At 35.4% G+C, this 23,272-nt stretch overlaps 1 protein-coding gene across 4 annotated transcripts; it reads right to left on the bottom strand.

Annotated features, from left to right (window-relative positions):
- Positions 1–984: 984 nt before the first annotated feature.
- LOC112056124 (uncharacterized) lies at positions 985–19,117 on the bottom strand. 4 transcript variants are annotated; one of them, XM_024096473.2, is made up of 2 exons: positions 19,019–19,117; positions 985–3,072 (listed from the first exon to the last, which is right to left on the bottom strand). In XM_024096473.2, exon 2 carries the CDS (start codon positions 3,067–3,069, stop codon positions 1,669–1,671), a length of 1,401 nt encoding a protein of 466 aa, XP_023952241.2. In that variant the 5' UTR covers positions 3,070–3,072; positions 19,019–19,117; the 3' UTR covers positions 985–1,668. The 4 variants fall into 4 exon arrangements, with proteins under 4 accessions (XP_023952241.2, XP_023952240.2, XP_052742147.1 ...); XM_024096472.2 differs by having other exon boundaries at positions 18,895–19,069; XM_052886187.1 differs by having other exon boundaries at positions 18,899–19,069.
- Between the last annotated feature and the right edge of the window lie 4,155 nt (positions 19,118–23,272).

Below are 23,272 nucleotides of genomic sequence, written 5' to 3'. Positions count from 1 at the left end.
TCCATCGGCTGATGATGATGAATGATGATGATGCCTAGTAATTACATAACAGACTTACTTCGTGGTATTAGGGATAGTTTTTGACGACGTTGTAACGAAATAGATGGTGAAATACAATGGAAACGCACTTTTATAGTTTTGGAGGCTGTAGATAGCGCCAAATGCTTATAATTTATGTCAAAACATTTGAGTTTGTAATACTTACGAGCAAGTTTGAGATGTTGGTGACATATTGAATCGAATTACAGAAACTTTGTTAGTAGTTATGGGGTCTTGAATAAGTTTATGTTTGTATCAACTGTGAAGGACTTTTTTGGGAAAACAATAAATGTGACGTGACTTGGGTGTTATACCTACCATTTGTTTTTTTTTATTCTTAACAAGTTAGCCCTTGACTACAATTTCAAGTGATGGTAAGTAATGATGCAATCTAAAGGGATGCGGGCGAACTTGTTAGGGGAAGGCTGAAAATCCATACCCCCTTTCGATTTCTATTCGCCATCGTATCGGAACGCTAAATTGCTTACGGTACGTCTTTACCGGTAGGGTGGTAAACAGCCACGGGCGAAGCCTCAGCCCAGCCAGGGATCGAACCCAGAACCTCCGTCATATAAATCTACCGCGCATAGCACTATACCACGGAGGCCGTCATAAACATTTGTTTTACAACTGTACTGATTGTAAATTATTTTCTGTTTTCATTTGAGATATTTTAGAGGTTAAGAGTTTAGTATCTATTTGATGATATTCCTCAAGATGAATGGAAGATGCTGGCGGCTTGATACCATGGTGTTTGGAAGTCTATGCAAAAGACCCATGTCCAGCAGTGGACTTCCATCAGCTTTTAATGATGAATGATTATGATCTCCAAGATGCAAGATGATCATAAGAATGACATAAAATCCAAGTACAATTTACACAGAAAATCAAATTGAGAAGAGATCAAGATCAATAAAAAAAAGGAGTTAAAATAAAAAGGATAGATCATTAAAAATACAATAATCAAATAATTTATTATAAAAAACACTGTCTCAGATGCTATTTACAAAAAGATGATCTAAATGGCAATATAAGTATAGTCCGTATATACCGTAATATTGCACGCGACGATTTCGCTCCTTTTGCTTTCATTCTCGCTTTGGTCTAGTAGTCACGACCTGCCTGATTGCATTCCTATGCATTTCACTTGAAAATGTAACGCTTATGTGCCCATCATTATAAGCAAGGCGAACGACCTTGATGTTATGAAAGTTTTTTTCTAAATAACAATGGTCTTGCATTTAACCACTGTTATGTTTATATACGTCGTCATACTTATGTCTGCCTGTTTCACCTTGACTGCATTTAGTAAAGACGTAAACAATTATGTTTGATATTTCAGTTGAGGGATTTATATATTAAACGGACACGCACATCATATTAAATTAGCAGTATAACTTTCCTGTCAATGTATTCAATTCACAACTGTTTTATTGTAGGGTAAAACACGTACTTTAAATTAAACTATTTACTATTATTGAAAGAAAACCACATTTTTTTCTGGAGTCCTGTAAAGCGTTTTGTATCTATGAAACTACATTGTTTTAATCGTTGTTGGTACTTTTTCTACAACGAAACCACACCAAAATCCCCATAAGACTAGAACACTACTCATTATCGCTAAACACATCACGGTACGTTTACTGGTAAGAACATTTGCGGATCACCTAATTTGGGTTCAAATCGAATGTTCACTTTTGTATCACCATCTCCTACTTCCAAAAAACTGTTCCAATCAACCATCCAGTAGAATCCGTTTTTCCGTGGTGGAGGAAGTTCTGAATCTCCGGGTTCTGCTGGTACAGCGCCACCGAAAGAGTCTTCGAGATCAGCAATAGATGCTCCTGCATCCGTATCTGAAGCAGCAACATCTGATACTACGGCTCCTGAGTCTTTTGTATCAACATCAGTGTCCGAAGATTCTGTATTTACAAGGCTTTCACTAGCAATACTACCTGGAGCACTGGTGTCGTTTGTTTGTCTTTTATTTTGATCAAAATCAGCATTTAAGTTAACTTCGTCTTCCACAGGATTCGGACCTTTTGGTAATGGAATCACTTTGACAGAATCATAATCAATAGGCTCATAATTAGGCTTCGGTGGTTCCGGTATTGCTTTTGTTTTTCTAGGTTTTGGCAAATCAAGTGGTAGTACAGAATGTTTTGATTCAGATGATGACGTATCTAATTCAAAAGGTATTTCAGGGCGTAGAGGATCATATAAGAAATTTGTTTGTGCAAATTGCTGATCTTTCGTTGATGATGTTGTTAAGTCAGAAGGTGAAATAAGGTCGTAAGTGAGCAATAGGTTCTCTGGTAGCTGTACGTTTCCATCTACTATTCTAGCCGGTGGTAATGGCTTGAATCCATCAAGTGGTAATAGAAAATTATCTTGTCCTGGTTTACCTTTTAAGCCGTGTGAATCCAAAAATGCTTGCAGTTCAGCTGGTAAATCGAATTTTTCTTTGTTGGTGACTTTTCCATGATTTTTTAAAGTTTGATCAACCTTAGTACCCGACTTCGACGGTTTAACTGGTTTAGGTGTAACTTTTTCAGGTACAACTTGAAGACGAGGAGGTCTTGTGTAAAGTTCTTGGAGCGATGACCCGTCGCGAGGGGTGTAAGGTAATACGACTGTCAGGGTAGCTCCACTAGATTTAGTCGTGGATTCTACTTCATTAAATCCATTTTTTCCGTTTACACTAATATCAATCTCTGACGGTTTTGTTGACGTAGTTATTTCATTTTCCGTCTCATTTGGTTGTATTATTGATGCTGTTACACCGACAGGAGTTTGTTTTGTAACTAAAGTTTGTAATCCAACTAATTTCTGTTTATTTGTTGATTTAGTTTTTGCGTCTTCATCTCGTATATCATTTAAAAGATCTATAATTTCAGCTCTTGTTAGTCTAGGTAATAAGGTGTTCGCTTTGAGGATGCTCTGAACTTGCTGTACGGTCTTTTCAACATCAACCGCAGCGCTGGTTATTGTTAGCAATACTGCGGCTACACAGGACCAGAGCAGCTTCATGGTCTGAAAATAAAGGGGGAAGCAATTTAATAAACTTATTTAATAATTAGTAGGTATTGTAGCAAATTATGATCTATAAAACCTTCTCTTTTATAGTACAGAAAAGACAGGAGCCATTAAAATAGGCTGATGATGATTATGATGATGATCATTAATAGTTTTAGTAAGAATAGATCCCCTACATTTTGTAACTACAAAATAAATGAGTTTAATGACTACAATTAGGATTACAGGTATATGTAAGTATTTCATTGTCTTGTTTATTTGTATAAAACATGCAAATTACATAGTGAGAGTCATCCGTTATTTGATATTTCCGTTCCTCTTGTAGCATAAGTGCTACCAGTTTATTTGAACGTCTTTGAACTGCAATGTGTACCTGTAATGTTTACCGATTGCTACACTACTAGCTTTACCGTTTCAACCGATAACATGTTTACGCGTACTTTGGTGAAATCAAATATTAAATTTCGTATCAAATTTTAGTTGTGTATTTACCGTGCACTTGTAAAGTACGATTAATAGCAATCAAAAAGTTAAAAAAAATTAAAATACATTTATTTCAATTAGGCTTAGTTTACAAGCACTTTTGAAAAGTTCGAAAGGTTATGTCATAATTTAATCTACTAATTCTAAATAATCTACTATTTAATAGTCGAAAACTTAAAATTAAAGGTTCCAAATACGCCTTGGTCCGAGAGGAGCCCACAACAAACTCAGCCAAGGTTTATTTTTTTTTGTTTACCACCGTTTTACAAAGTTATTTAAAACTAAGCACACAGTCGTATAAAGCAGTTTAATACCAAGATTTTTTATCATTTATACATATAATTACTATAAAAAGACTTTCCTAAAAGCTTGCGTTTAATAAACACTTTGAACTTTTTGAGAGACATTCCAGTGGCTTCAAGTGGTAGTTTATTATAAAAACGATATATCTTAAGTGTTAAAATTAGCGGACACTCAGATTTACCTACGAGCTAACTAGTAATGGATTTAATGATGCATTTAACCTTAAATAACCGTGAGAAGATTTTTGATCAATGAACAAAAATGTAAAGACGTTTAAGTGCTGTTTGAAGTTTTTGTAGCCTTACCCGAATGGTTGTTGTAATTAAATATTGTATACTAATAGATAAGTCACTAACGCAACTGAACTACACAAAGAGTGCTAATGCTACTAATGCTAATTGTCTTAATTTAATATAATCGCATCGTAAACAACGAAAGGTATTTAAACAAATAACACCTAAACATTTGTTTGGATCGTGCCGCGTTGCAAGAACCAGTTCATGACTAAGGGCTCCGTATGGGTTCGAAACTAGTCGGGTACGTTCCGACGTTGTATCACGTGGGTTTTAGCCGTGTTTCATAATCAATTAATATGAATAACGCTCACGATAGATTAAATTCTAAAATAAATATTTTGTTCCTGGGCCCTATTAAACTATTAGCGGAAGCTCGCGACTTCGACCGCGTGGAATTAAGTTTTTCACAAATCCCTCGAGAATTATAGATTTTCCGGGATAAAAAGTAAATTTCAGGTGATTCGGTTCAGTAGCCGAGACGCGAAAGAGTAACAAACATTCATACCATCAAAATCATCAGGTTTTCGCAAATCTCGGAAATCCATGGATTTTTCGTGATAAGGTAGTCTATATTATGTTAATCTAGAGTGAATTTTTTATTTTTTCATTATTCTTTACAAGTTAGCCCTTGACTACAATCTCACCTGATGGTAAGTGATGATGCAGTCTAAGATGGAAGCGGGCTAACTTCTTAGGAGAAGGATGAAAATCCACACCCCTTTTCGGTCTCTACACGACATCGTACCGGAACGCTAAATCGCTTGGCGGTACGTCTTTGTCTGTAGGTTTCCATTCCATATCTTTTTCCATTCCAAATTTCAGCCAAATCGGTTCTGTAGTTGTGGCGTTAAAGAATAACAATCATCCATACAAACTTTAGGATATAGGGTAGTAGGATAGTTGATAGTTAGTAAGCAAGTAAGTTTGCGTGTTCGCTTTTGAAGTAAAACCATGGACGTTCATTGAAATTCAACACGCAATAATGCACCGAGGTTATTCTCACGTTCCCACCAATATAGCCTTTGACATATAGCATAATAATGTATTGTAAGATTACCTTTCGACCACGTAATTATTTGCGTGCAAAATATTCATTTGCTGACCCATCTATAGCAAATTAGTTTTGTGGTTTTTTAGACCGCAGATTTGCTGATTTACCTTGACCTAGTGTACCTATACGATTAAGCTTAATGAATGCCGACGGAGCTGCATGCGGTGTTTTGTTTTGTTTTAAGGTTTTTTCACTTGGATGCTATCGTACGTTTTATATGTACTAGAAAACGCCGGCGATTTCGTCCGCCCTTAGACCTCTTTAATCCGACCCTGTCGCAAAATCCTTTCTTAGTGGACGTCTCTAACTTTACCTCCCTGCCAAATTTTATCTTTGTACGTCTAGCTGTTTTCTAGATGGTGATGATGATCTACATTTTTATACAGACAGTATACTCTACCCCTACCCTACTCCTACCTTACCCCTAGGGTTTAGATTCTCGGAACTTTTGAATATTCATTCAAAAATACTTTCGCCAAAAATCCTAAAACTTTTTAATCAAAAGAAAATTAATAGTTATAAAAAAGAAATTAACTCCACGCCAAAATTCTAAATTCGAATTATAAAGCAGGAGATTCTAACAGCCAGTTTTTTCATCGTAAGTAACAGTCAAAGTAACGAAATAAAGCAAAAGTGACAGTCTTAATCACGGAAAAATAAAGCCTTCTTTACTACTTACTACTTTTACTGTTACTTTAGCATTACATGAAGAAACTGGCTGTAAGTGCGTAATACGACTAATATAACTTATTTAAATGCGTGGGTTTGTAATATTACAAATATCCGGCTTTTAGTTTGTAATTTTTATTATAAAAGAGCTGATTTTTGTCTTGTTATATTTGTTACTAGTGGACGCCGCGCGGTCTAAGCCGCGTGGTTCCCGTTTCCGTATGAAGTCGGGAATAAAATATAGCCTATAGCCTTTCTCGATAAATTGGCTATCTAAAACTGAAAGAATTTTTCAAATCGAACCAGCAGTTTCTAAGATTAGCACGTTCAAACAAACAAAACAAACTCTTCAGCTTTATAATATTAGTAAAGATTGGACGAACCAGTGGAGTGTCGATGGTTTTGAAGGGAGACACCGTACCACCGTGGTTCATATTTTTATTCGGCATATAAAATTGTAGTAGTTTAAGTTCATAAGTATATATTTTATTCCTAGGACAATAATGCCTATTTGTTTCACTAGAATTTATCATAATGCTTAACCAGGTTGTGTAAGCTGCATGAATATCCGTTAAATAGTTTCTTCCCGCTTATTTATTCAATATAATGACGAAATATAACCGTATATTTTTATTTGCAATGAATGTTGACGTTGAAAAATTTGTATGAAAAGTTATTCATTGAAACAAAATCGCCAGGCGTAGTTGAGATTTGTATTAAAAATCTATCTTTAAATAGACAGTAAGCAAACTCCAAGGTTTGATTGGTAAAATTCTGCTACGGTGTCTAGCTAAATAGTTAGTCTGTGAATGTAAATTACAAAGTGATGTCTATCTTGCCGATGTCGACGTAAACCGTAGACAGAGAATTCTGTGTCTACGTTGTCTTGTGTGTCGACGATTGACTTTTCATGAAGTGTGATCACTCCCTTATACCTAACGGCTAACACTGCCATCTGCTAGATTAGTTCTTAGCTTTCAAACAGTGAGATAATATTAACTGGGTCAACATTAAAGACACTATCGTCAATTAATTCCACCCATCCAAACTGATTAGTACGAATAATTATGCTGTGTTATAGATGGAAATGCAGCATACCTCGAATTCCGCATCTATTACCGGCATGTCTAATAGTATAAGGGTATGTACAGACTAGATATACGTTAAACAATTATACATATATCGTTTGCGGTTCTAATTTATATAGGAAAAACGATCTGATTTCATATTACCTAAATTCAATCAAACATTTGAATGAAAAAAAACTACCAAAATCTCAGACGAATTATATAGGGACCTGCCTCCGTTACCCCTCTGTCAAAGTATAGATCAACGATCTAACGCAACAATTTCTAGTTTACCTAAAAGATAAAGTGACGTTTTAATTGTTAGTTTGTTTGTTTATTTCTTTTTTAATTTTATCAAATCACACTAATATTCTAAATAGGAAAGATTGTGTGTAAGTGTGTATGTTTGTTTCTGGAACTGAAACTGGATTCCACGCAGAAGAAATTTTTATTACAAACTAGCGGACGCCCTCGTCCGCTAGTTTGTAATAAAACAGTAGCTAAAAATAATCGATTCTTCAGCCGAAACAATAAAACATCGACCAAGTAATCGAATATTCCGTGTGACCAGTCTAAGCGATGTGTTTTTAGTCTGTGTAAAAATTACACGTGTGTGTATTGCTAACCAAATTTATAGTTGAGTGTATTGTAAATACACAAAATATGTTTATTGGTGTTAACTATTTTCGATGTGAGTTTACCTCGACCCCTTCAAAAAACGAAAGACAATTTTGTTAGTGAATTTGGCTGACATACAGGTCCATGTGTGTTTGGTCTGAGACCAAAACCTCATTAAATTTGAATCAGTAGTATTTGAGCAAATCGCGGACATACAAACACAATCATAACAAAACATTTTTGTAGTAGTAGTAAAAGTATGAAACATTAACAAACAATATTTCCTTATAATAATTCATGCGATACCACCAAGCCTTTGATCCCATAGAGAAAAGGGTTATCTCACGTGTTTTATATAGGATTTTCACATGTTATGCTCTTTCATAAAAATGCTTTATTGAATGTGAATAATGTACATTTTTATTGTGTACCTTCGCTATAAATAATTTTCTCGTAATAATAGGCACATGAGTTATTATACTGTCTCGTTGTTTCAGTGAAATTATCATGTTCTGAGTTCGAGGTTAAATAACATAAAATTGATTATTTTGAAAAAATCTCTCACTCTCGATCAAGTCAGCAATATTCTGCGCTCTTTTGCGCTTTCATTTGAGACCCCACTCGAGTATATTTTCAGACATTCGGTTATTCTTCCCCATTTTCAGCCCCCACAACTTTTAAACGGCTCGACCGATTTTCATCAAACATGTCTAAGAATACTCGCACGTAATCGCTTCATCCGTTCGGGAGCTATGGTGCCACAGACAGACAGACAGACACGTCAAACTTATAACACTCCTCTTTTTGCTTCAGGGGTTTCGAAATTTGACTACAACTTACGATTTGCTTATACACCTTTCACTCTCGATTCGTTTCACGGTGTTGTCATATTATTATAGTTGTTTTTGCTCAAGTATTATCACATTTGCAGAACAAAAACAACGCGTTCAACAATCGCCATTGTTTATTGTTAAACATCAGCTCGCATTCATTTATTTCATTACGCACTATTGTTATAATGCCATATTTCCTCAACTTTACTAACCTTTATCTAACATATTTATCTCACAAATTGCGTGGCTTTCTAGTGGTAATAGAATATTCAAAATCGATTCAGCAGATCGAGAGATTACCTCTACAATACCACAAACTTTACCTCTTTATAGTATTCATACAGAAGTAAGTATAGTGATAAAACTGAGCACACACATTTTAAACACATATATACCTTACTACCCGCCGCGCCACGTGGTTCCCGTTATTGTAGTAATACAGGGGTTAAAATTTAGCCTATAGCCTTCATCGATAAATGGGCTATCTAAAACTGAAAGATTTTTTCAAATCGGACCAGTATCTCCTGAGATTAGTGCGTTCAAGCAAACAAACAAACTCTTCAGCTTTATAATATTAGTATAGATTTTCCCTATGGTTTCTGTCAGTGGTGCATACTTAATATTGGGTTCACGTATGAATATATAATGTGAACATTTTTAATGCTAATTTTAATGTATTGAGTTATATAATTCATACGGTAACAATTCCATTGAATAATTTATTCGAACGTTGTACAAAATGAAAGCGAACAAACTAATTTAATCACCATTAGCCTTTATTTAGTGACCCATGCTTACAGAGTACAGGGCAAAGGGAAGGTTGTAATTAAGACCCACCACGATTCTTCAGAGCGGATTGGTGGGCTCACATAGTAGGGCCGGAACCGGTTACTAACTAACTTATAAAGTAAATATTACTAATATTATAAAGCTGAAGAGTTTGCTTATTTATTTGCAACGCGCTAATCTAAGAAACTACTGGTCCGATTTGAAAAATTCTTTCAGTATTAGATAGCCCATTTATTGAGGAAGGCTATGGGCTATATGTTTACCCCGTATTCCTTCAGGAACGGGAACCACTCGGGTGAAACCGCGCGGCGTCAGCTAGTTTTTAATATGCGTAATAATGTTATAGGATTTTGAATTAATCTAGACAGTATTATTAGTTACTTAACACGTTAATTTTGGTAGGTGTATGCCCGACTAAGTATGAACATAAACCTAACGGGCGTTATGGCTTCGTTTGCATCGTTATTAGCTAAAACTAATTAGAATGAGAGTGAGTATAAACGGTTATTTATCATTTTGAAAAATCCATGCCTGAAACCTTGTTGTCTTGTTTTGGCTGGTGGGAGGCTTCGGCCGTGGCTAGTTACCACCCTAGCGACAATGACGTACCGCCAAGCGATTTAGCGTTACGGTACGATGTCGTGTAGAAACCGAAAGGGGTGTGGATTTTCATCCTCCTCCTAAGTTAGTCCGCTTCTATCTTAGATTGCATCATCACTTAACATCAGGTGATATTGTAATCAACTTGTAAAGAAAAAAAACTGGCTTGGTACTCTGAAACCTCTTTCGTACAGGAGTTTTTGAAGTTCGATCCACCTGCCACGCCATTTCATTGGAGACCTCAAAAATATTACTGGTAAAAGAAAAAAGAGAAAAGGAAGGAAGTGATTTTTAGTTATAAATAAGGAAGAACTTTGTTTCGTGTCTCTCTATTGTAAATCTGATGTAAACTTTATTTACATAAGTACTTTATGTATTTGTATACTTTATGTAAATCTTATTCACATAATCTCTCATTGTAAAGAAATGAACCGAATTGTAAGAGTATGAATATCGTATGTAGGTACCTTTATTTTTCGGGCCGCAGCGACTTAGTTTCGTGTTAATTAATTCATTTTTAGCTATATTAGCATCCTACATATATTGATAAGAATTACCATTCCCCGTTGCCTATAACAAAAAATCATCATTTCCAACCAATATTCGGCTCACTGTTGACCACTAGTGTACTCTCAGAATGAGAGTGATTAGGCTAATACACGCTGGCCCAATGCGTATTGGCAGACGTAAAACACAAACAAAAAACAGTCGACTTGATAAAAGTCATCATCATCATCATCATTGTCAGCCGATGGACGTCCACTGCTGGACATAGGCCTCTTGCATGGACTTCCAAACAAAACGGTCTCGAGCTGCCAGCATCCAGCGGCTCCCTGCAACCCGCTTGATGTCTTCGGTCCACCTAGTGGGGGGTCGACCAACACTGCGCTTTCCGGTGCGGGGTCGCCATTCCAGCACCTTGGGACCCCAACGTCCATCGGCTCTTCGAACTATGTGGCCTGCCCACTGCCACTTCAGCTTCGCGACTCGCTGAGCTATATCAGTGACTTTAGTTCGTCTGCGGATCTCCTCATTTCTGATTCGATCACGCAGAGAAACCCCAAGCATAACACGCTCCATCGCCCGCTGAGTGACTTTGAGCCTTCTTATAAGGCTAAAATAGTAATGTAGTAGTAAATGATAATAGTAGTTTCATTAAAAAAATATATGCATTCGATGCAAATAAATAGGCTTTTTTATGTTCACTTTCGAGCACAGGCCAGTGTGCTATTTTAAAGTATATTTGCCACACGCGGGCCAAGGCAAACTAACGAGGTGCCATCGGGCCAAAGAGTTGATTGCCGCGCACTTGACCGCCTTTGCGATGTTGGTGCGAATTTATCTTTATAAATTATGCCGTGAATTTTCAGTATAGATAATCGTGACAATTGGAGCGTAATGCTGAGTGGCGTGTTGGATATTATCGAGAGTATTGAACGGCTCGATTATAATCGATATCGAACAGGGCCTTCTCTATGGCATTGTAATTAATGATGACCTTTGTTATTATATGCGAAGTGTTAAGTTAACACGTTAACTGTCCGTGACCTATATATAGGACATTGGGAAGTTAGTCATAGCGCCAACTTCAACCTTAAAATTAATTTTTAAATGTTACTTTTCAGAGTCCCTCAACCATCTAAGTATAAAGTGTTTTTTTATATTTTTCTCGGTTTAATTAGATAATTCATTTCTCTAGTCACGCACTTCGGTGCACCCTTTGGGAACTCTGTTTAAGATCAAACTGCCATGATCTCTAGTGAAGGGTTGCCACTAAACTAAGTGTCTGGCGATTGGGGATGTGATTTCTCATGATATCAGAAAATATCAATAAATTATTCTATCCTACTAATATTATAAACGCGAAAGTTTGTATGTATGTTTGGATGTTTGTTACTCTATAACGCCGCTACTACTGAAGCGATTTAGCTGAAATTTGGAATGAAAATAGATTTACTCTGGATTAACACATACTTTTTATCCCGAAAAAATCCATGGGGATTTGTGAAAAACTAAATTCCACGCGGACGAAGTCGCGGGCGTCCGCTAGTTTTTTTATAATTCGACAATTAAGGGTTTGCACCCTTGAAAATGGTTGCTGGCTCTTAGACTATGAGATAAGAGTATCTATCTTATGTGTATAAGTAATGCAAATAGGGACCTTATTATTTTCATCGGTCAAGACATAACAATAAGGTTGACGCTGCCGCTATGACTAACTTACCAATGTCCTATATATAGGTCACGGACGGTTAATAGAATAGAATAGAATAGAATATATTATTAATTACGTATGTTAACGTGATGAAGTAAACGTAACTTTGTGAAGTACACTTCGCGTATAATAACAAAGGTCATCATTAATTACAATGTCTCTATATCATTGTAATTAACAATGACCTTGAGGGTCTGGATCCTGGAAAGCTTCTGCGTCCCGTCGGTGTTTTACACCCAAGTCAAACTATAGTGGCTTATCATACCCACCAATAGTAGGAGCATGAGCTGACAATCATACGCGGTCAATGACTACATGCATGATAAAGAAAAATCATAAAAACGATCTCCCTATCACTCACTCGACAACTAAGGCTACGCCCAAACTGGGCATCCATAGCTTGCATTATATAATAAAAGTGTGACTAGTATAATTTTTACATTATATAATGTAAAATATAAGGTATTTCTTGAATGATAATAAATAAATAAATAAATCATTCAACATAAAGGGGAAAGTCCAACTACCACTGGCTCTCATTCTATGGCATACCTGTGTGGCATCCTAAAACAAATATGTGTATGCAATCATTTAACGCGTTATAATTTGTAACTAACCTATTGACAAATTGGTTATGAAATACGAGTATTTGCAACACCAAACCAAACATCTATGCCATGCCAGAGACCAAAGTTGATGGCCAGTTAAAATGTTAATAATAAAACGATTGAAGATAAATTTGCCGTAGGAGTTATATAACATTTAAAAATTGAATATTTTTTGGGAATGTTTGCCATATATTTTAAATATTACCAATATTCACATTCCCCTCCTTGTATTTGTTTACTACGACAATAGTCCAGCAAAAATATTTTAAAAGGTAAAACTATCAATAGTTTTTGAGCTTTTGAGGCTTTTAAGATTTTATAATTAGTATTTATAATTCAATCTAGGTAGTATGTACCTATACGGCTATACTTATCTATTAACTAACACTACAAACTAAAAATATTTTCTTCCCTTATAGTATACCTACATTTAAAAGTTGTTTTAAATTATTATCGCAAAAAATTATGCATACGTAAAGTTATTTTACAATCTTTATTCTCTGTTACTTTGGTAAGTAGTTACCTAAATAAACGTCGGAACGAATAAAAACCTTTACGTTACAAAGTAAAATTTCCGGATCCAAGACGCGAAACAAGGTCTTTGTTATTGAAATAATTTTAATTGGCCCTGAGCAAGCCTTAATTACGGGAGTGGTTAAAAAAATAAGTATATTTTATTAACATAAAAGTCTTGAAGTTTCAGTACCTATTACTGGAGCTCGTCCGAAGATTTTTTTTTTATTAAATGACAAGTCAACCCTTGATGTTATGTGACGATGCAGTCTAAGAATGCAGTAAGTATACGAATAGAGATGCGCACCGGCTTCGCAAGGGTGCTATCTATACTAATATTATAAATCTGAAGAGTTTGTTTGTTTGTTTGGTTTAACGCGCTTATCTCAGGAACTACTAGTCCGATTTGAAAAATTCTTTCAGTGTTCGATAGCCCATTTATCGAAGAAGCCTATATAGGTTATATATTATTTCTGTATTCCTACAGGAACGGGAACCACGCGGGTAAAACCGCGCGGCGTCAGCTAGTACATATACAGGATATCTTGATGTCCTACCTCGTGACCGTTTACCGCTACCACCCGGGGAGAAATGTACGGCCCGGCAGCCGCTGTGTATAATCTTTGATATATTTTTATAGTTAATATGTACTTTTATACGTCATATAAACCTTCCTCTTGAGTTACTCTATCCATTGGTGAAAACTGTATTAAAATCCGTTTATACTACGAGTATATTAATATTTGAACGTACGATACGCGCAATTGTGGTAAGTGACCAATATATTATATTTCGTGTTTTTGTGCTCAAGTTTTGTGGATAACTACATTCGTTTACCCTTGAGATGTAATGTATGTCACACGGTATTAATTCGTAAGGTTGTCAGCTTATCTCACTGGTTCTTTTTTTTGAAATCAAAGCTTTGATCATTAATGAAATTGTATGCGGACTAAATAGATGGTAATTATTTTCAATTTTATTTATTTATCATGATAAACTTAATTTGTACACTACAAAACAAGGAAACAAACAAAGAAGAATATAAGAAGTAGGATAGAAAAAGGCAGCCTTTTCGCTTCATATCGATCTCTTCCAGGCAACCTTAAGTTTAGGAAAATATTAAAGAGTGAAATATTTGATTTAGGAAAGCAATTAATATGAAAATTAAAATAACCGATTTAACATTATAAAGCTTTATTTAATATTATAAAGCTGGAGAGTTTGTTTTTTTGAACGCGATAATTTTAGGAACTACTGGTCCGATTTGAAAAATCATTTTAATGTTACATAGCCCATTTATCGATCTTCTGATAGTTTAATATACAAACACTAATTGCGTATACGCACTGAATTAATACTGAAAAAATCTTTCCATCTTCGTCAGATGACGTATCCTATAGTCTGCACACAATGATAAATGTACCATCAATTACAGCTGTGGGGATAATGGTAGGACCAGTGAGAAGTTATTGCATCTAGAGATATAAATAAAATATGACTTGAGAAAGAATTTTCGTTTCAAGTGCAGTGTTAACAGTGAATATTTTTTTGTAATGAATCCATTTACTCTAATCTCACTCTCTCACTCTCTTACTAATCAAAGTTACGAGGGTTCCAAATACGCCTTGATCTGAAAAGACTACAGTTACTTCGGGATCGAAAATTCTCGGATATTGGCCGAATGCAATAAAATAGCATCTGTTGACCACTTCAATCCTATTTGTGATTTTCATGGTTCTTGGGCGATAATGGAATACCTAGATGTAATGACATTTCACTGACGGCACAGTAGGTTACATGATTTAATGAGTTCCGTGTCAGACAATCATTAATTAATTAACTGATGACGTAGCTATTAATTTGAACAAATTGTCATTCAACATTATTTCGAGTATAATTTTTTCTTTACTCGAACGTTTAAACATACGAATACTTAAATCGATACATACCTACTGATTCCAATCGGATACTTAGTCTCACTCACAAACAACATGGCTTTATATTACTAAAAGAATTTTCAAAATCGGATCAGTGGACCCATCCATCCATAGAGAAATGATAACCCAGTGAATATGACCTGTGCCTTCGATTAGGAGAGCGTAGGTTTGAATCCGGTGCGGGGCATGCACCTCCAACTTTTCAGTTGTGTGCATTTTTAACCGACTTCAAAAAGGAGGAGGTTCTCAATTCGGTCGGTATTTTTTTTTTTTTATGTATGTACACCGATTACTTAAAGACGCCTAGACCGATTTCAAAAATTCTTTTTTTGTTTGAAACGGTATAGTCCCCATTTGGTCCCATTGCCATCATGTCAAGATCTGATGATGGAATCCTGGAGAAATTGAGGGGAACTTTCGAAAATTATATGAGTGTATAGTGTGTTCGTATACTTTTCCATTTAGTACTTTTAAGCAGTATAATTTCATGAAGGTTTAAAATCGATCTGATGGAGCCATGAAACAGACGAGAGAACTCCTCGGCGATTTACAGCAGTTACCTTGTGTTTCTAAAAATCACAATCTTTAAGATATTCTCACATGGCTTCAATTAATACATCACCGGCTTAGCACCGCCTTCATACTGATCAGCAGGTAGAACATATTATGATGTTATTTTTCGCTTTTTAGTTTAGTGGGTACGTTTTTGGGTTTTGAAGTCGGTTGTATTTTTTTTATTAAAATTTTAAGAAATTAAATATCACGTGTCTCAAACGGTAAAGGAACCATCTCATACCTGAGAATTTTAGGTATAATATAAGGTATTCTACGTACCTAAGAATTCTACGTACTTATGTGAAGTCTGCCAATCCGCATTGGCCACCGTGATGGACTAAGGCCTAACCCCTCTCATTCTGAGACGATACTCGTGCTCAACAGTGAGCCGAATGGCTTGTTAATGATGATGATGATGATGACATCCATCACAAACACATAAACTTTACCTCTTTGTAATATAGAATAAATTGTGTAACACAAAAATATTTTTTCAATAAATATTTCCTGAGATTAGCGCGTTTAACCAATCTCTTCAGCATTATAATGCTCGGTATTTGTATAGATTCTACATAATGTAACTTTAGTTACCTACCGCCGATACCATAGCCGGGAAATTGCGATAAGTACTACTCAAAATACATTAATAATATTATGAAATTAAATTAAGTAAATTTGATAATCAAGTAGGCTTAATTTACAAGCACTTTTGAAACGTCAAGTCTTTAATCGTTTCGAAAGGCATTTTATTGAGAAGAGCCGCCAGCTTTTATAACGTAATTATCCATTACAATATTCATTATTATTATAAGATACATATTAATAATACTGCTTTTTAAGATGAAAGCAGATTCAATAGCTATTAAGCATCTTTGTCTTATGTCTATAACTCGATAAAAAGCCATGCCAGTTGTGTTGTTATCTTAGGCTATATTTTATCCCCCTATTACCACGGGTATTGGGGATAAAATATAGCCTAACTACGCGGGTTAAACTGCGGGGCGTTGGCGAATTATTAATAAATTCATCAATTGTTTTGCAACCTCGTCCTAAAAATGTGGTATTAACAACGATATTTTATTCTATTAGATTTTGTGGTTAGAATTCGGTGATTTTAAATTTTCATAACGCCCACAAAATCACCGAATTTTGCTACTGAGCGCACACATGCCCAATTTTGAGTTTATTAATTATTTATATGTCTACGTATAAATAGTTTTTACACACAACTCGACAATATTTAGATATTATAATTAAACAACTTCCGTTGTCTACTATGCAATGCGCCACCTTAATTCGCCTCAGTTTCGACGCGTGAATAACATATCGAATAGTATACAATCTTTGGTTTTAACACGTTTATATAACTTGTAAATGTAAGTGTAAATTTAGAATGACCAAAACCTTAAAAAAAACATGTTGCATACAAGTGAAAGTGTTTTATAATAAGTCATGATTGACGACACATTTAACAATTACTGAACTATTCCATGAGCCTGTCACATAATAATTAACCGTCGACATGACCATTAATTGGTACTAATTACACTTAAACAGCCGACTAGTGGTGTTGATTTATCTATATTTCCATTTGGCGTTAACGCATAGGTGTCATGGGATAGTAAATAAAGGACTAATTAAAATCATTAAATGACTCACGTAATAGATAAGGTGAATGAATCGATCAGTCGATCGAATCATAATAAATACGAAAGCTCTTTCATCACGAAATCTCAAAAACCGCGTACAAAGATGGCATTTGGCAGGGAGGTAGTATATAGAAAGGGAGGTCCACTAAGAACGGATTTCGGGAGAGGGGGAGGTCTAACGGCGGACGGAGTCGCGGGCTTCCGCTTGTAACATATAACTATCGATATAAAGCCGTAGAACCAAATTTGATGATTTTTTGTATAGACTTAAACGGGAACCTGGGGAAGGATGTAGCCTATTTATTGTCACGAAAATACACTTTACTTCTCTCTATTTATTGTTAAAAATCACATTAAAATCAATTGGGTAGTTCGATCTCAACGTACAGACAATGGGAAGTGATTTCCGCAACTTCGAAGTATTACTGTTAGGCTTGATATTACTTATATTTTTATTTAGTTTACAAATAAAAAAATTAATAAACGGCAAACCCGTTTATAAATAAAAAAACTAATAAACGGCAAACCCAAAGAAACAGTTAAATAAACAATTCATATTAGTTATTTTGGATAAAGTAGAATATCAAATTGTTTTTATTCAATACCTAAATCTTTTACACGGAATTTGTTACCTAACTGTTACTTGGTTTTATTTAAATTCAAGGATGTCTAGATCGATAAAATTCAAAATGAAACTCGTGGCGAACTAAATATTTATGTTTGCTGAAGAAATAATTGTCATTTTATCTAGGTACCCAATATGATGCATTTTTACGTAGATAAGTATTTTTTTGTAAATCAATCAAAGTTTTTATTCTACATGCGCATAATGCAATTTAAAGTCCAAAGTGATAATGACATAATATAAATATAATGTGCAGTATAATGTTTTTACAATATATAATATTTTTGTTATTGTATTCTACCACTGTATTCCAGTGGTTGGGGATCGAACCCACGATCGGTCTTGAGTCCGGAAGCTAATAATGAGGTTTCATTATTATAAGCGAATGTGAGTTTGCATGTCTGTTATACTTTCGTACCTTACCCACTCTCTCTAGAATCATATAATTTTACATACTTACTGGGTGTACCGTAAATAATACGACATACATACCTAGTAGTAGTATTTTTGTATTTTGTAGAAAAATCAAAACATCTTAAAAACGCTAAAATTTTATTAGTCCTTGCTGTCAGCTATCAACCTGTAAAGTATGTTGTTCTACTTACAGGACACCCTATATCAGTACGTTGTCAGTTTTAAAATTATAAAGGGCTCTGTTTACGTTGCAACCAAAAATATGAAGAAATATCATAGATTATAACAAAATAAAGGCAGGTTTTTTATTTATTTATGAATAATAAAATAATATTATAAAGCTGAAGAGTTTGTTTGTTTGTTTGTTTGATTGACGTTGACGCGCTAATATCAGGAACTACTGGTCTGATTTGAAAAATTCTTTCAGTGTTAGATAGCCAATTTATCGAGGAAGGCTATATATTATCCCCGTATTCCTATTCCTATGGAAACGGGAACCACGCGGGTAAAACCGAGCGGCGTCAGTTAGTAAATAATAAAATGCCTTATTGTATTACTAATATCTAAGAATTAACCAACGACGGGATACTGTACCGACATTACGTATGTAGTGCAGATCCTACCATCAATTTAGACACGATCACAAAAGACAACACACACTTCACAAAAACATTACTTAATAACACGTAATGTTACCACAAATCGTAACGCAACCTACCGTGAAAGTGCTAAGGCCACCGCACTATCGGAGACCGCTCACGCTACTGCTGGTTGCTACCACCACCAGTCACCAGTCACCAGTTACGACATAGTGAGGTAACGATTACTAAATGATCGTTTGTGACAATATGAGACGCTGTTCATTGACTGTCTAAATTATAAATAGAAAAATAAATATATACGGACAATACCTCACTATCTAGCTTCAAAAGTAAGCGTAGGTTTTGTTATGGGTGCAAGAAATTATTTGTTCGGTTTTGTAATTAATTGAGGTTTCATCATCATCATCATCATATCAGCCGACGGACGTCCACCGCAGGACATAGGCCTTTTGTAAGGACTTCCAAACATCACGATACTGAGCCACCTGCATCCAGCGAATCCCTGCGACTCGCTTGATGTCGTCAGTCCACCTGGTGGGGGGTCGGCTAAAACTGCGTTTACTAGGTTTATTAAATGGTAATTTAGTCTAGCCCTAAAAAAGCAAGCCTGTATCAGGGATACTACAGCCACCACTACTTTTATATGAATACATATAGGGTGCAGATAGCAGGGTCACTATTAGCGCAGATGTCAACAGCTTCACATTTAGGGGTCGTGCCTCAATTCTTTTGAACTGTCCTTTTTAAGTAAGTGAGCTTAGAATAATGTCACTATCGAAAATTCACGATACTGACCGGGTCCGACGGCTAAACGTGTTATCCGAAGTACGACGGTAACCTTTCCTCTTTTATTTGACAATTAGTTCTGAATGTTTCTTAGAAGAAAGAAATCCTAATTGAACCTGACCCAAGATTTGAACCTAGGACGTAGCCACAAAGACTTACCACTGGATCAACGAGGCACTAAAAGCTTTACTATACTAGTAAAACATATTTTAGAATTTAAACTATAGTGAATGTTATTCATATTAGTTCAGTTTGGATCGTGCCGCGATGCAAGAACCGTATGGGTTCGAAACTAGTCGGGCATACTCCGACCTAATATCACGTGAGTTTTAGCCGTGTTTCATAATCAATTAGTAAAACATATTTTTAAACAAGCTATGACAAGCTAAGCAAGCTATGGCTTTAAGACAACTAAACTTTGAAATTTAACTACTGCCCAATAAGAGACGGGCAAAAAACCACCAAAAAACAAAAATTGTACACTGCGCATGACCCGGCAGCTCAGACCAATTATAGAAGGACCTGTATCGCACTCATAGTCACGAACATGTTTCTGTTCATATATATCAAATCAAGGAAAACGAGCTTAGATTTGGTATATATCTTAAACTAAACTAGAAGTTTTTGCCCGTTTTTTACACAATTTAAATACACAAAAAGATATTTTTACGGAGCTCTTTAACCGACGAACACGATTACAACTATTTAACATCGATTCAGTTTCAGACAGATCAGATCAGATTCAGACAGTTTTTATAATCGCATTAGATCGTTGATGATATACTTTGACAGAAAAGTAATGTCTAGCGAGGCAGGTCCTATACAATAATTGGTCTGAGCCCGACAGTATTACATAATTATTTAATTTTTTATTAATTAAATAATATTTTGTTTCGTATCAACATGCTTGAGACTCCAGTTAATTCCAGCATAACTTAATTATGCATCACACACGAGTGAAAGTCGGCGCTCGCAATGTCATTACGCGGATATGACGTAACATTATGTAATATTTAACCTTAACTCGTCCGTCTGATTGTATAATTTGAGAGGCAAAAGGTGTTTGTGATATACCAACGTTAAATGTGAAACAAGATATTATAACCAAACAAGAGTACCTACGCTGACGATGTAAAAATTAGTTTTCACAAATCCTGCGGAACCCATTGATTTTTTCGCCATAAAAAGTAACCTATGTGTGTATTACAAATTATAAAATTTATTTATTATAAAAAACTTAAAATACTGTTGGTTCTTAGTTTTAAGCCTACTTCCTACTATCCTACTAATATTTTTAATCGCGAACGTTTGGATGTTTGGATGTTTGTTACTCTTTAGCGCTACTACTACTGAAGCGATTTGGCTGAAATTTGAAATGGGAATAGATTTTACTCTAAATTAACACGTACACTACTTTTTATCCTGAAAAACTCCATAGTTTTCCGAGAGTTGCGAAAACTGATGATTTTGATGATACGAATGTTTGTTACTCTTTCACGCCTCGACTACAAAACCAAATTAGCTGAAATTTGAGATATATTATAGCCTGGATTAACACATAGGCTACTTTATATCCCGGAAAAATCCATGGTTCTAGTGGGATTTGTAAAAAAACTAAATTCCACGCGGACGAAGTCGCGGGCGTCCGCTAGTTTATATTAATTTAATTATTACTGTTTATTTGTTCATATAGATTGCTGTGTGAATTTAAATACAAAGGGGACGAAGCCTAGGTTTGCTTAGGTTTGAAAAACCCATGTGACAATCCAGGATTTTCATTTGAACTTTCAGTAAAATTGGTTCAATAGTCCCGTAATGTAAAAGAGTAACAAACACATACACTTACAACACAATCTTTCGCTTATAAAGATAACTATAGCAGACGCCACGCGGATTCACCCGCGTGGTTCCCGTTCTTGTAAGAATAGGGGATAAAATATAGCGTATATCACTTGGAGATAATGTAGCTTTCCAACAGTGAAAGAACTTTTCAAATCGGTTCAGTTAGTTTCAGAGCCGATTCAATGCAAACAAACAATCAAATCTTTCCTTTTTATAATTTTAGTATAGATAACCACCTTCCGTCTTCACCTAAAATAGGCTGATTATATGATGATTAAATTAAATAAGATCATTAAATAACAAAAAACCTGCGCTAAACCAGTGCGATGGTATTAATTGGCATTAGTCATTAACTTATGTTGAGACATGCATATTTAAAATATTTATTTAGCAACAGCAAAGAATTAATACTGCAGTTGTGGTCAGGGTTAATTGGACACGAGGCGCGTCCAAAGGGACGATTAGACCGAGCACACGTGTGTTGAATGCATATATCAGTTTGTATCAGTTTGCAGTTTCATGTTAGACTTGTATTTTAGTAATGACTAGCGAATGACCGCGACTTGGGCTGCGTGAAAATCGATGTAAACTTTCAACACCTCTTCTATTTATATGTTTGCAAGTTTTAGTGAATAGTCCACTAATCATTTTACAAAAAAATAAACTTCACCTATTTAAGCGTGGGTAGAATTTAATGGTAATTTAAATACCAATGATTACAAATATAATTTAAAAAATGAAGGATACAAATGCAAATTTTCAAAGTTTCACTCATCTGTTTCACTCCCTTCTCTCATTTAGGGTAAGCGTAGGGTAGTGTAGCGGCAGGGTAGGATAGGTGTAGGGTGGGAGTAGGGTAGGGTAGAGGTAGGGAAGAAGTACAGTCAAGCGAAGCATGACCGAGGCCGCTAGTATTTATAAAGAGGTAAAATTTGTGTAGAGAGTAATCTCTGGATCTACTAAACTGATTTTAAAAGTCGTTTACCATTTGAAAGCTACTTTATTTGCGAGTGTCATGGGCTTTGTTTTATCCCCGTTTTCTGACAGAAACGGAAACTACGCGAGGAAATCTGAGGGGCGTCTGCTAGTCTATTGTAATATTATAAAGAGGAAAGATTTGATTGTTTGTTTGTATGTTTTGAATAGGCTCTGGAACTATTGAATCGATACGCAAAATTCATTCACTGTTGGGAAGCTATCCCCAAACGCTAGATATATTTTATCGCCGTATTCCTACGGGAACAAGAACCACGTGAATGAAACCACGTGACGTCTGCTAATAATATAATATTTTGTCTCTGCGACGATCAGTATATTATTGACTTACAAGTATAAGCTCTCCGATGCAGGGGCAGGTACCTAGTATCAGCTGCTGTAAATGTTCCTTATTTTTGTAACTCAATAAGAAAGAAGTAATAAGAAGCTATAGTGTTACCAGTGTTAACCCTGTGTAAGACAATGCTGTCGTGGCAGGGTTAATTAAGCACGCGGGTCTCAGAGGCCGGTAGGACGATGAGACCGTATCCATGTGAGTGGAATACATAAATCCCCTACAATACAGTGTGTAGTGTGATATTTTCATATCTAGACGTTTGTATTACAGATTATATCTATTAGGTATGTATACTAACTATGATCTATGTGAAGCATGAGGTCTTGTGTTCGATTCTCGAGTCGTGTCTATGAAATAATAAACTATTCAACAAAAATCTATACCAATATTCCAAGAAATTCTCAGTAGC

This window comes from Bicyclus anynana, chromosome 16 (assembly GCF_947172395.1).
Source record: "Bicyclus anynana chromosome 16, ilBicAnyn1.1, whole genome shotgun sequence".
In the NCBI taxonomy this organism is placed as follows: Eukaryota; Metazoa; Arthropoda; class Insecta; order Lepidoptera; family Nymphalidae; genus Bicyclus; species Bicyclus anynana.
This window is presented reverse-complemented; position numbering and strand designations above follow the sequence as displayed.